The 13,211-nt window shown below is 35.3% G+C and overlaps 3 protein-coding genes across 3 annotated transcripts in view; 2 read left to right on the forward strand and 1 right to left on the reverse strand.

The window, feature by feature from the left end:
* The window catches only part of LOC105956923 (putative LRR receptor-like serine/threonine-protein kinase At1g63430), a 4,997-nt gene extending 1,562 nt beyond the window's left edge, over window positions 1–3,435 (forward strand). Inside the window, exons 5-13 of the mRNA XM_012980835.2 lie at window positions 5–154; window positions 421–537; window positions 623–687; window positions 777–1,031; window positions 1,540–1,745; window positions 1,837–1,969; window positions 2,073–2,230; window positions 2,725–2,940; window positions 3,061–3,435. Of these exons, the coding sequence (XP_012836289.2) occupies window positions 5–154; window positions 421–537; window positions 623–687; window positions 777–1,031; window positions 1,540–1,745; window positions 1,837–1,969; window positions 2,073–2,230; window positions 2,725–2,940; window positions 3,061–3,306 (1,546 nt within the window). The 3' untranslated portion in view covers window positions 3,307–3,435. The remainder of the gene's footprint in view (window positions 1–4; window positions 155–420; window positions 538–622; window positions 688–776; window positions 1,032–1,539; window positions 1,746–1,836; window positions 1,970–2,072; window positions 2,231–2,724; window positions 2,941–3,060) is intronic.
* A 3,395-nt stretch (window positions 3,436–6,830) lies between these two features.
* LOC105956924 (tubulin beta-2 chain) lies at window positions 6,831–9,843 on the forward strand. The gene is made up of 3 exons (XM_012980836.2): window positions 6,831–7,379; window positions 7,805–8,074; window positions 8,894–9,843. Exons 1-3 carry the CDS (start codon window positions 6,986–6,988, stop codon window positions 9,565–9,567), a joined length of 1,338 nt encoding a protein of 445 aa, XP_012836290.2. The 5' UTR covers window positions 6,831–6,985; the 3' UTR covers window positions 9,568–9,843.
* Window positions 9,844–10,052: 209 nt separating this feature from the next.
* On the reverse strand, window positions 10,053–12,151 carry LOC105956925 (glutathione S-transferase T1). The gene is made up of 7 exons (XM_012980838.2): window positions 11,880–12,151; window positions 11,677–11,750; window positions 11,538–11,598; window positions 11,273–11,326; window positions 10,856–10,935; window positions 10,497–10,702; window positions 10,053–10,384 (listed from the first exon to the last, which is right to left on the reverse strand). Exons 1-7 carry the CDS (start codon window positions 11,942–11,944, stop codon window positions 10,178–10,180), a joined length of 747 nt encoding a protein of 248 aa, XP_012836292.2. The 5' UTR covers window positions 11,945–12,151; the 3' UTR covers window positions 10,053–10,177.
* Between the last annotated feature and the right edge of the window lie 1,060 nt (window positions 12,152–13,211).

Here is a 13,211-nt window from a genome sequence, read left to right on the forward strand (position 1 = left end):
GCAGAAATTTTCAATCTAATGGGTTAACCGGAAAGTTACCTTCGGAGCTCGGTAACTTGAAATACCTTGAGGAACTTCGACTCGATAGGAATAAGCTTTCGGGTAACATACCTGCGATCAATGGCTCCGATTATTCCTCCAATACCCATAAAATGTAAGTATAGAAAAAATACTTTCGTGTGATTTCTTATTTTCTTGAAATAATTTATACTACAAATGAGGCGGTGATACCGATGTTCGTATCACTGATTATTTTCCGTTTTTGGTCAACTGTATCTAATAGTTTGGTCTTTGTATTGCCGAGATACTTTCTCTGAAAATCTTGAACTATCTATAAAATCAAGACGTAATTAATTATCTTATTTGTTGTTTGCTTCTTTGAGTTTACTTTCAATAATTACTTCGTAAAATTTGCATTAGGTATGCTTCAAGCGGTAGCCTTACGGGTTTTTGTCAGTCCTCCCAATTAAAACTAGCTGATTTCTCGTACAATTTTTTCGTCGGAAGCATACCCAAGTGCTTGGAATATCTTCCTAGGTATTTTACGTACTCGTTTTTTTTTCGTTTCATTTTACATTTTCTTTAATTTCTTGTATTTAATATTTATTTTTTTCGAATATAGATCAAGTTTCCAGGGTAATTGCCTTCAAGAAAAAGACGTCAGGCAGCGCACTTCTGCTCAATGCGGTACGTAACCTGCTCGTACTTTTATTACATCTGAAAAAAAAAATTAAATGATAATTTCAATTTTATTTAAATTATTCAACGATATCCAGCTGCCATTGCTCAACCGCCGAAAGCTCATTCGGAGATTAACGCAAAGAACACGCCCAGTGAAGACAAATCCAAACGCGACTCATCAAAACCCGTGTGGCTCTTTGCTCTCGAAATAGTGATCGGAATTACGGTATTTATCCTCTTTGCCGTTACTCTTTTAACCATCGTTCGAAAATGTAAGAAAAAACGTCCTTCTATCACTCCCCCGTGGAAGAAATCCTCGAGCACTAAGGACTACACAGCAATTTGCATAGGTTAGTGTCCGGAAAAAAAAACCCGTTCATAAATAGAGTTTATTGCATTTAGTACCCCTATATTATATCAAATTGCTAAAAGAGTCTTCGTGTTATTAACATTAGCTTAGAAAATCCTATAATGCATTTTGTTGGCTTGAAGCCCCCTAAATGGTGAGGTTTTAGGGGGTAATTTGTTAAAGAAAAGTTGCATTGGAGGGGTGTTTTTGCTAATATTAATAATATGAGGACTTCTTTAGCAATTAAAGTAAACACAGGGGTGCTGAATGTAATATGTCGAGTTGCTAAAAAAGTCTCCTTGTTATTAATATTAGCAAAAAAAACCCTATAATGCATTTTATTTAGCGCACAAACCCCTAAATGCTGGCTAAAAAAATTGCATTATGGGGTTCTTTTGACTAATATTAATAACACAAGGACTTATTTAGCAATTAGAGTAAACACAGGGGTGTAAAATGTAATAAACCCATAATATGCAATGCACTAAGCAAGAAAAAGGCTTACACAGATTCCGAAGTACTGAAGGATGTAGTGAGATATAGCAGACAAGAACTCGAAGTAGCGTGTGAAGATTTTAGCAACATAATCGGATCCTCTCCCGATAGCCAGGTGTTCAAAGGCACGTTCAAAGGTGGGCCCGAAATTGCCGTAATATCTCTTTGCATCAAGGAAGAGCATTGGACGAACTACCTCGAGCTTTATTTTCAAAAAGAGGTATCTTTTTTTTTTTTCTTTTTTTTTTTTTTTTTTTTGGTTAATCGGAAATTTTTTGCTTATATTAAGGAATATATGCAACTTTTTTTAGGTGGCGGATTTGGCGAGATTGAAACACGAGAATGTGGGAAAATTGCTCGGATACTGCAGAGAGACCAATCCGTTTACGAGGATGCTTGTGTTCGAGTATGCTTCGAATGGAACATTATACGAGCACCTCCATTGTAATATTTAATTTTTCGTCTCTATTTTCTTATTTATGAACTTATTGCAACAAATTAAAAAAAAGAAAAAGTAATTTTTTTTTTTTTTTTTTGTCGAGTGCAGATGGAGAAGCGTGCCAATTTTCTTGGACGAGGCGCATGAATATTATTATCGGGATAGCCCGTGGATTAAAGTATCTCCACACTGAACTCGATCCATCTTTTACTATATCGGAATTGAGTTCGAGTTCCGTTTATTTGACCGATGATTTTTCTCCCAAGGTGAGACGCTGAGATCACTTTGTCAATTCGTATGCATACGAACTTCTTTTTGTTTGAACTAACAAGAAGTCGAAGGTGGTGTTTGCGAAATAAACTTTATTTTTTTAATTTATTTAGGTGAAATGTCTAAATAGCCCTTATAAATGGAATTTTGGACTAGGAAAATAAGGATTAAAATGTCGAATGCATTTATTAAATTCCGAATACCCTCGATTCGAATCATGGATTCGCTACAAATAATTACTGCATTTATTAAGCTTCAAATAATTACTTATGTATCAACGTTGGGGGTGTTTGCGAATTACAAAGAAAAATCGACTTTTAAGTACCTAATTTAGACGCTGATGTGTTTGCGAAATAAACTCTGTTTTTTTTTTGGTGAAATGTCTAAATTGCCCTTATAAATGGAATTTTGGGCTAGGAAAATAAGGATAAAAACGTCAAATGCATTTATTAAATTCCGAATACTTATTATGTTCGACTTCGTTTTGCAGCTGGTTGATTTTGAGTGCTGGAAAACAGTTCTTTCGAGATCGGAAAAGAGCTCAGGCACAATAAGCAACGAAGGTGCCGTTTGCCTTCTCCCAAATTCTATGGAAGTACGGAATCTCGATATTCAAGGAAACACGTACGCGTTCGGTATTCTATTACTCGAAATTGTCAGTGGGAGACCTCCGTACTGTCAGGATAGAGGGTGCTTAGTCGATTGGGTACACTAATAAAAAAAAATTACGAATTTCTCGAAACTTTTTTTTTTCTTTTCGTCCAAACGTTACCTCTAAAAGGCAATATTTCAAAATAATATATTATTATTATTATTATTATTGCAGGCGAAGGAATATTTGGAGATGCCGGAGGTTATGTCGTGTGTGGTGGACCCCACGTTGAAACATTTTAGCGACGACGATGTGAAGGTGATATGCGAGGTGGTGAATTTGTGCATTCATCCTAGTACGAGCACTCGTTCGTCCATGCGTGAATTGTGCGCCATGCTGGAAAGTGGTATTGACACGTCACTGTCTGCCGAGATGAAGGCTTCTTCTCTTGCTTGGGCTGAGCTGGCGCTTTCGCCGTAACGGCGAATTTACTGTAAATTGAGACGTATACGGTAGCATTTTTTTAATTTTTTTATTTTTCCATTTAATTTCTTTCTTGAGGTGTTTTTGTAAATGATGTTTGTTCTGAGAAAATGGAGGTTTTGTCTAATTCTTAAAGACACATATTCTTGTCCGAGGGTTAATATTTCTTGCATCTTATATTTATCATTACAATTAAGAAAAAAATGCTGAAATATTGAGCCATAGATACATATAGTTAATATATATATAGTTTGATCCCACTTTAAACCTTTAATATATAGTTTTTTGACACTTTGCACCCTTAAAAAAAATTAATGGCATTTTGCACCTTCGAAATGGATAATGCACTCTAGATGAATTTTTAACGCTAATAAAGGTAATTAGTGGTATGCTTTTAGAATGCCAAATGTCAAAAAAAAAAAATTATATTAATCAATTCTTTTTAAACTAGAACGTGCAAAAATAAAAAATATATCTCATCAATATATTAAAAATAATATTTTACAAAAAACAAAATGAACTTAATGCTATATGTTATCAAATTATTTGAAAATTATATTATTTTCTTTGAGAGATTTCTACCAAATATTTTCACTAATTACAATAAAAGATCAATTAACCTAGTAATTTAGTGATATTTTTTCTTAAGAGACTATAGTTTTTTCTCTTTTCAGTAATTCATTGTGATTTTTTTTCCTTTTCATTGTGTACAATCGTATTTATGTTGGAGGTAGAAGAAAATAATAATTTAATTTATTATTTTACATCCGTGAAATAAAAAATGGAAAACCAATAAAAATCGAAATTGCCCTCATATTTTTTTAAATATTCAAATTATAGCGCATTGTAAATGATATATTGTGTTTCGAGTATGCAGAATGCTACTCATTTTTTTCAAGAGTGCAAAGTGCAAAATGCTACATTTTAAGGGAGCCAAGTGGAAGTAAGTCAATAGTATTTTCATAAAAAATATCTTATAGGGCATGCCAGCTAAAATCATGAATTCTATATACTTTCCAGAAAGTTCTGAAATTGACAATTCTATACTTATCCAATTTTGCTAAAAAATGAACTAAGACAAATGCACCAATAAGAATGAATCAATCTAAATAAGGGCCAAAAACAGGTGGAATAAATAAAGTAGAGTGGGGTTGAAGTTTTGTGGTTTAGACTTTTTCATTTCTTTTTTTCTTTTAACATAATTAAATTTAAGACTCTAGTGGCATGCAACTCCCTTTTTTCCACATTTTTATTAGTATAAAAAAAAATCAATTTGTAATTTTAAAAACATAAAAAGAAAATCAAAACCATTTTAATTGAAAACTACTTAACTACAATTCAATTAAAAAATCACAATTTTAGAAATTGAATGAAAAGTTTGTCCAAAATCAACTTTTTTTTTGGATAGTAATCAACAATATTCATAAATTCTAGAATTATTTTGTGTAATTCTAAATTGGGTCAAAAACTATGAAAAAAGAAAAATCCAATTTGAATTCTGAAAAAAAATCATAAAACGTGGAATTCCAAAATAAAAATAATTGTTTCTGACACAGGCTGGATGGCATCAAAGGCCCAAATAATAAAAAACCTAAAAGAAAGTTCAGACCCACTCCCGTCCGACTCTCTAAGCCGGCCACTGCCCCACCTAGGGTAGTCATAGACGATGAGGTGAATGTGACTGCACTCACCCCATAGACAGAGAAAGGCAAAAAGCCTGCAAAATGACATGGACTGCAGAAAAGGCTCACTTTTGACTTCAAAAGGAAGGGATCGCGAGTTTTCCTCATTTGAACCGACCCAACTCACAAGCAACACGACAACTCACATTTAACAGTCAAACATCCTGAAGTAATCACATTACACCCACGTGTGAATATGACTAGAGACGGAGGGGGACTAAATTCATCTTACTTCTAATACATCACTGTAAATACACATATATTGTTTTCCGCACGATTCCGACTGACTTGATCGTCGGAATACTGACGCCGAGAAACTCTTCGCCGGCACTCCTTAAATGTAGGTCTCTTAGAGAAAGGTAGACTTCTTATTTGGATTTTTCAATTCCTAAACTTTTAAAATTTCTGTATCTTCCTAATTGCCATTATTTAACTGTGGTTGGACAATATTATATACCTATAAAAAAAAATTGCACCACCAAAGATAATTGTTGTTGTGTTTAAAAATAAATTATTAATAGGTGGGCAATTCCATCATTGAGAAAATTGTGCTTGCGCTTTGTGATGGTGAAGTTTGAGCAGAGTTGTTGTGCTTGTCAAGTTATATATATATATATATATATATATATATATATATATATATATATATATATATATATATATCTTATAAATTAATAATTTTTTTATTTTTTTTGAGAATTTTAAGATAGATATTGTTATTATGTACACAGCACGTGTCAGAGTCAGACTTTCTCCAGTAACCAACGTGGCTGATGGATGCTTTCTCTTTTTTCCTTTTCTTCTCTCTCTTTACTTAGAGCCTGCAAATTTAATGTTTTGCACGTTCAAATTATTAACTAGTAATTGAGGTTGTTCTGTGTTAATAGTGTTGAGTAATGGTTTTAGGCATGGTTTTGTTAGAGAGATTATGCATTATTAACTAAATAATTAAATTTTGTTTGATGTTATGGTATTTAGTAACTCATTAGGTCGACCGGCAAATATTATGTTATTAAGGTTTATCTTGTCTTTTTAGTATATTTTTTCTTTGAATTTTCAAGATCCAATAACACAATTGAGTTTTATTAGATTATTTATATTTATATTGACTAATCTTATTTTGACAAACAAACGAGGCCTAAATATAAATACTTCGATCTGTTATCGATATTAAATTCTATTGAGTACTAACTAAATAGTAGTGACTAGTATGATATTTTCGATTAACAAATTCCTATTTTCGATTAAATGTTATTATTATTTTAAATTAGGAGCATACCTCTTATAATAAATTTTGTAAGGATGATTAAAATGAAAAAAAAAAAAAAACTGAGAATTTTATCTTATAACCACATCTAAATTCTGTCAAATATTTAGTTAGGGAGTAGAAAATTAATCTAATCTCCAAGTCCAAATTAAAATGGGTTTATACTATACTCCATTGGGTGAAATATATAAGTTAGATGTTTTACATTCATAAGAACACAAACATAGACACATACACTCACACATTAGTGTATGTAGATCAACAATAAAAAAAATCCGGTATAACTTCTTTATGCGATTTTGAACTAATAGAAAAATGAGCTTACGTATAACCGCCACCATTATTTAATTAATTATGACTAATCTACTGAACAAAACGAAGGCGTTAAGATAATTATTAAATTTATTAAGTAGTAAATTAGAAACTTCATGTGCAAAACCAAAAAAAAAAAAGGAATATATAAAACTATAAAAGAATGGAGATCACGTGATACCGCTGGAATTCACCCTCGCCACGTGTCCAGTTACAAAGACACAACAAAGCACGCGTCGCACCTGATCAGAACCCAAATTCAAAATTTTCACTTTTTCCCTCCCCCAAAATTATATCCCCCTCCCCCTTTTCAATCTCCATTTCCGCTCACTTCACACAACCCCCAATTTCCCGTACACAGAAGCAAAACCCTCACTCTCTCTCTCTACACTCTACCTTTCTCTCTCTAGAAAAAATGCGAGAAATCCTGCACATCCAGGGCGGCCAGTGCGGCAACCAGATCGGAGCAAAGTTCTGGGAAGTCGTCTGCACCGAGCACGGGATCGACTCCACCGGCCGCTACCAGGGCGACTCCGATCTGCAACTCGAGCGCGTCAATGTCTACTACAACGAAGCCAGCTGCGGCCGCTTCGTTCCCCGAGCCGTTCTCATGGACCTCGAGCCGGGAACCATGGACAGCGTCCGGTCCGGTCCGTACGGCCAGATCTTCCGGCCGGACAACTTCGTCTTCGGCCAGTCCGGCGCCGGGAACAACTGGGCGAAAGGTCACTACACTGAGGGAGCTGAGCTCATCGACTCCGTGCTCGATGTCGTGAGGAAGGAAGCTGAAAACTGCGACTGCCTCCAGGGTAATAATTACCTTTTTGCCCTTCCCGTGTTCGTTTGTTCAATTTGGTGTTTGTATTGTTCTTCTGTTGTTGATCTGTTTATGAAATAGTAGTTGTGTTTATTGAAGTGTGGATATACTGGATAATTCTTAAAATAGTCGTAGTGAATTATTTGTTTGAGTATGATTGAACTTGTTAGGGTTTGTTATTGTTGAAGTTCCTTTGTTGGAGTATCATGTATATGCTTATTGTGTGTGGATCTGTTTTTTTATGCTCTGTATTTGTAGTCCTTTTCGTTTTTACTCCTTGAAGTTTGTAGGTTTTTGTGAATATTATTACTTCATAAACTTGCTCTGCCGTTCACATTTTTTTCAGATTCGAGATATAATTCGATATTAGTAACACCTTTGTTCTGGTTTTTCTGATGAATCTGTTGTATTTTGTAGGATTCCAAGTATGCCATTCTTTAGGAGGGGGCACAGGGTCTGGAATGGGAACCCTTCTGATATCAAAGATAAGGGAAGAATACCCCGACCGAATGATGCTTACATTCTCTGTCTTCCCATCTCCAAAGGTGTCTGACACAGTGGTAGAGCCCTACAACGCAACACTTTCAGTACACCAGCTTGTCGAGAATGCCGACGAGTGCATGGTCCTCGACAACGAGGCTCTTTATGATATCTGTTTCCGAACTCTCAAGCTGACAACTCCTAGTTGTAAGTGCTTAATTTCCCTTTTATTATCTGTCTATTGCATGTCATCCTTTCACTATGAAGTGAAACTATGCTTTTGGAAATTGCTCTCTTAATTAGATTTTGTAATCAAGGAAACGACGAAAGAATAAAAAGTATGTTGGGTTTAATTAGCTCTAGGGTAAGTAGTTATCAGCTCTCCAGTCCTCATGCACGAAACACTTGGCAACTAATTACAGTTATACATGTGTGTTTAAGGTCGCCTTATTTTGGAGTGCTTCATATCCAAAGTTTGTATGTTAATCTTCGATTCAGTGTCATTCTCTGAAATCTGACTTTAAATGATAACTATTATTTGCTTCAAAATGGATGGTTTATCTGTTTTGCAATTCTCACGGTTCTTTTACCTAATATTGATGTGTATAATCTTGCACTTTCAAGTAAATCAGTGCCTTTCTTTATTAGTTTTGTAAACCAGAAAGCATGAAGATTATGATGAGTTTAGTCAGCTCTAGCTTGTAGAGTTTTCAGTTCTCTGGTGCTCGTCCTTTTTTATGAAGCATAGTTAGTACTACGGTACTGAAACAAAGTAAAAGGTGTTTGTTGATTGTTGAGTGGTGACTGATTACTGTTATACATGCTTGTTTGGGGTTGTCTTATTTTAGGGTACTTACATATCCAATCTTTGTACTCTTAATCTTTGTTTTTGGTTGGAAATGTCATTTAACTTGACATGTTAAACTATCTGTGGTCAATATAGCATTTCTGTTCTCTGTGTTATATCCTTTGTAATCTGACTTCAAATGACTAATTTATTAATGCTTTGATTATTTTTTTGGTTAGTTGGAGACTTGAACCATTTGATATCTGCAACCATGAGCGGTGTCACATGCTGCCTACGTTTCCCTGGTCAACTGAACTCCGATCTCCGAAAGCTGGCGGTCAACCTAATCCCATTCCCACGTCTCCACTTCTTCATGGTGGGCTTTGCTCCACTCACCTCCCGTGGCTCACAGCAGTACCGCGCACTCACCGTACCGGAACTCACCCAGCAAATGTGGGACGCCAAAAACATGATGTGTGCTGCTGACCCCCGCCACGGTCGCTACCTCACCGCCTCAGCCGTTTTCCGAGGCAAGATGAGCACAAAGGAAGTGGATGAGCAAATGATCAATGTCCAGAACAAGAACTCGTCCTACTTTGTCGAGTGGATCCCGAACAATGTGAAATCCACAGTTTGCGACATTCCGCCCACTGGTCTGAAAATGGCTTCCACTTTCGTCGGCAATTCGACTTCCATTCAAGAAATGTTTAGGAGGGTGAGCGAGCAGTTCACTGCTATGTTTCGAAGGAAGGCTTTTCTGCATTGGTACACTGGTGAAGGCATGGATGAAATGGAGTTTACCGAAGCTGAGAGCAATATGAATGACTTAGTTGCAGAGTACCAGCAGTATCAAGATGCCACTGCAGATGAGGAGTATGAGGAAGAAGATGAGTACCAAGAAGAGGAGGCTTGAGCCAGTACTGGATCGAGTGTTCGTCTTTTTTTGGCAGCTGTATAACCTCTATATGGGCCTGATTGTGGTGTATGTTTGGATATTTTGATGTTTTCTGCGTTTATCAAACTTCTTTTAACTGTTGTGAATTTACTCGTCGTTAATTAGGATTTGCTGAACTATTTTGTTTACTATCTTTTATCGGATACAGTCTATTAGTTGTGTGTAGCATTTTGTTAGTTCTTGATTTTCCTTAAACTTGGCTTCTATTAATTACTCTCTTATTTTTGCCTCTCATATTCATCTGTGTAAGATTTCTCGTAACTTGTACACATCGACATTTTTACCTGCTAAAAGTTAACTAGGAACGTAACGTTCCCGAAATTGTTGCTTAGAACTTACGAGTTTAGAACAGCTACGTTTATACAGTTGTTGAGTAATGTTCTACGATTATTCCCCATCCAACATGAAATGTGACGAACATGATTAAACGTAATCCAAGAAAATTAGTACAACAATCACTTTTCAACGTAATTCTTTTGAAAAAAAAATATCATTTCAAGGATTACATTCGTAAGAACACAGAAATTACAAAAGGCCACACAAAGCCATTCGTTTTTCTCGAGTGCATTTACATCTTAGAGCGAGGAGAAGTTTTTCTTGTGGACTCACCCACACTTCCATCAGATTGCAGCTTCTTCATTTTCTCTTTAACTTTGAAAAGGATTGAATGTACTTCATCAAAATGAGGCCTCGTTGCTTTCTTTGTATCATCGATCCATTTCAAAACTTTTGGGTGTGGGCCCATTATTCGTTCTCGATCCTTCTCATCCACAAGCTTTGTAATAAGAAAGAACAAACATAACATGACATCATCGTCTCAAAAAATTCTTCAAGAACGTAGAGGAAAAAAAATAGGATCGAAAGTGTAATAAAAAGAAGATTTGTACCTCAAGCTGCATGATTTCACACACTAAACTAAGATCAGCAATCGAAGGTTGGAAGCTCCCGAGCAAGAATCGACCTTTTCCCTTAAGCCACACAGTTTCAATCTTCATAAGAGAGGCCGAAAGAAGTTTCTCTCCTTCGGCTGCTGCTTCTGGATTCAGAGGCAGCCCAAGTGCAGGTGCAAGTGTCGAATTTAGTACATATGAAGCTGCAAGTGGAAACATAAGCATTCATTACAAAGAAGCTAGTAATAACCAATCAAATTTTAGCGATAATATTGCCATTAATCGAAATACAATCGCTATAAAAAATTTAAAAATAAAATTGAAAAACCCAAACGTGTAGAGGTCAAAATAAACACCTGCCCCACGACGTAAATTCGAGTGATGCCAATCCAGCACCGAGTGAATTTTTGCTCTCGTGAAAACGTCGGCAGGGTACCTAAAGGATAAGAGCATTATTATGTTGCAGAATATGACCTTCCACACATAATTTTCCGAGAGATAAAATAAGCTTTATTATCGATTTATTATAAAAGCATTCTATAAGATATCGCCATGTTATCGATTCATTAATTCTCGTAATATAGTTTCTACTATGCGTATTGCGGAGTTTATATCAAGTTAGTCATTCATTACACAAATGACATGAAAAGCTAATGAAAACAACCAAATCTCGTCGACAAAAGTCTAAACATAGGCCTTTTTAAATTACATAGACGCCATATTATTTATTCGGGGAAAAAACCATATAATCGAAGATAAAAAAAAAACCTCACCAATGATCAGCAACTCCGGGAAAGACACAAGCCAAGTACATCAGAATCGCGTGACTGCAAAATACTCGAGAAAATGTGAAAACAATAGATTCTACAGATTGTATAAAGAAGGCGAATGTAACGACGAATTAAACGCGAATGCGGAGAACAATTATATTCCATTTGGCAGCACAATCGAATAAAATTTTCGTATCCGATACGATAGAGGGTTTATCTATTATCTCAAAAGGAATTCAAAACTTCATCTTCTAGAATAAGAGAGCACCTCTCAGAAAGCTTGAACCTTCCATCCACCATTGCAGGCACTTTCTTCATTGGATTTATTTCTGTAAAAAATAATTACAATAATTAAAAAAAAAAGGAAAATAAATTACTGCGACATAATCAAATTCAATTTTTAGTACCTCGAAATTCAGGAGTTAAATGCTGCCTCCTGGAAAGGTCGATTTTCACTTCTTCGATATCTATCCCATTCAATCTTCAAAATAAAAATTAAAAAAATAAATTAAATTATAAGTTCTTTTGATCTCCAAACAACGTAATTGAAAGGAAAATCAAAGATTCGTATGTTGAAGAAGGTGAGGAGTGGATCGGTAAGAGAAATTACTTGCAGAAGATTATAATTGCGCGCGAAGGTTGGGACATACGATCGGCATACAGTTTCAGCGTCATCTTCTTCGATTTTTCTGATTTTATTTTTTTGCTTTCTAGCCGAGCATCAATGGCGGACACTGTAATTGAGGGGTGATCTGTCTAGGTTTTGTTCGTTGAGCTTCAATGGTTGTACTTTGGGTTTTGTGACGTTCAGCTGTATGATTGGAATCTGGAGAAGACAAAGTGGCTAAGGTAGGGGTAATTCGGTAATTGTCCAGTCATGATCTCCGTATTGGATTTCTTTCGATCAAAGAGATGGCCAATATTTTCGTTTTCTATTTCAAATTATTTGTCATTTTTACGATTTTGAATCATCAATTACACTTCTTTCAATTTGTACTCTTTGTCGATCTTAATTAATTGAAATATAATTAATTGAGTATAAATGGGTAATTGACACTTTGCACAATCGAATTAGATGCTACTGACACTTACCACATTTACATTGAAAAAATCGCAATATTACAATGGATTTATTAGGGCTAACCCCCTTGTTGGAATTTTCTAATGACATGGGTCCATTTGATTTTTCACTTTTTGTGATAGACCCAAATTTGCCAACTTGGCAAAATATATAACTTGATATACCTATAATGTCCCTGTTACCATATGAACGTGATTTCATGTAACTGTTTTCTTGCCTAAAATCACGGAAGGAAGAAATCAACGTGACTTTTAGGCTGATATTATCGTCTTTTTTCCATTCAATTTCTCAGTCCTGGAAACGATTGATTCGACATTGATTGCATCAAAATTGGTCTGCTTTCTCGTACATATATTGTTAGATGTGAGTATTCTTGCGTGGTTCTGTTTTTGTTGTCGTTTTTTGATCTCGTAAATTTTTTATGTGTTCTTTCTCGTAGTTTGATGATTTCGTTCCCATGGATTATTGAATTTGGATGTGTGTTTGTGTTACAGTTTTTGTTCGTAAGATCCTATGTTGTTGGTCATAAGCGATGTTAGTCCCGAATTTAGGTTCAGCAATGGTGATGTTTTTTTGTCCAATGTGATATACCAGAGTCGATTTAATATCACATGATAGTAGATTTCAGTTCACGTAGTCGAATTAGGACTCCATCATTCATATATTAATGTATTACCATGCGATTAACAGACTATCATTCATATATTAATGGACTATCATTCATATTTTAATAGACTATTATTCATTTATTATCCAATAGGTGAGTTGTTGTTTGCCGGCGAAGGATTTCCAACAGCGACGCAGCGAAATAAACCCCTGTCAGTTGATTTTTTTTGGGGGTTATGAACGAATACACTCCAT

This window comes from Erythranthe guttata, chromosome 5 (genome assembly GCF_056151865.1).
Source record: "Erythranthe guttata isolate IM_541 chromosome 5, IM_541, whole genome shotgun sequence".
Classification (NCBI taxonomy): Eukaryota; Viridiplantae; Streptophyta; class Magnoliopsida; order Lamiales; family Phrymaceae; genus Erythranthe; species Erythranthe guttata.

Bases quoted from the DNA above. Each gene is read 5' to 3' on its own strand.
- LOC105956925 (XM_012980838.2), bottom strand. From the start codon at position 11,944: ATGACGCTGAAACTGTATGCCGATCGTATGTCCCAACCTTCGCGCGCA. The intron at 11,751-11,879 runs GTAATTTCTCTT...TTTATTTTGAAG, and splicing joins GCAATTATAATCTTCTGCAA to ATTGAATGGGATAGATATCG. The intron at 10,385-10,496 runs GTACAAATCTTC...CTTATTACAAAG, and splicing joins GTGAAATCATGCAGCTTGAG to CTTGTGGATGAGAAGGATCG.
- LOC105956924 (XM_012980836.2), top strand. From the start codon at position 6,986: ATGCGAGAAATCCTGCACATCCAGGGCGGCCAGTGCGGCAACCAGATC. The intron at 7,380-7,804 runs GTAATAATTACC...TGTATTTTGTAG, and splicing joins AAACTGCGACTGCCTCCAGG to GATTCCAAGTATGCCATTCT. The intron at 8,075-8,893 runs GTAAGTGCTTAA...TTTTTTGGTTAG, and splicing joins CAAGCTGACAACTCCTAGTT to TTGGAGACTTGAACCATTTG.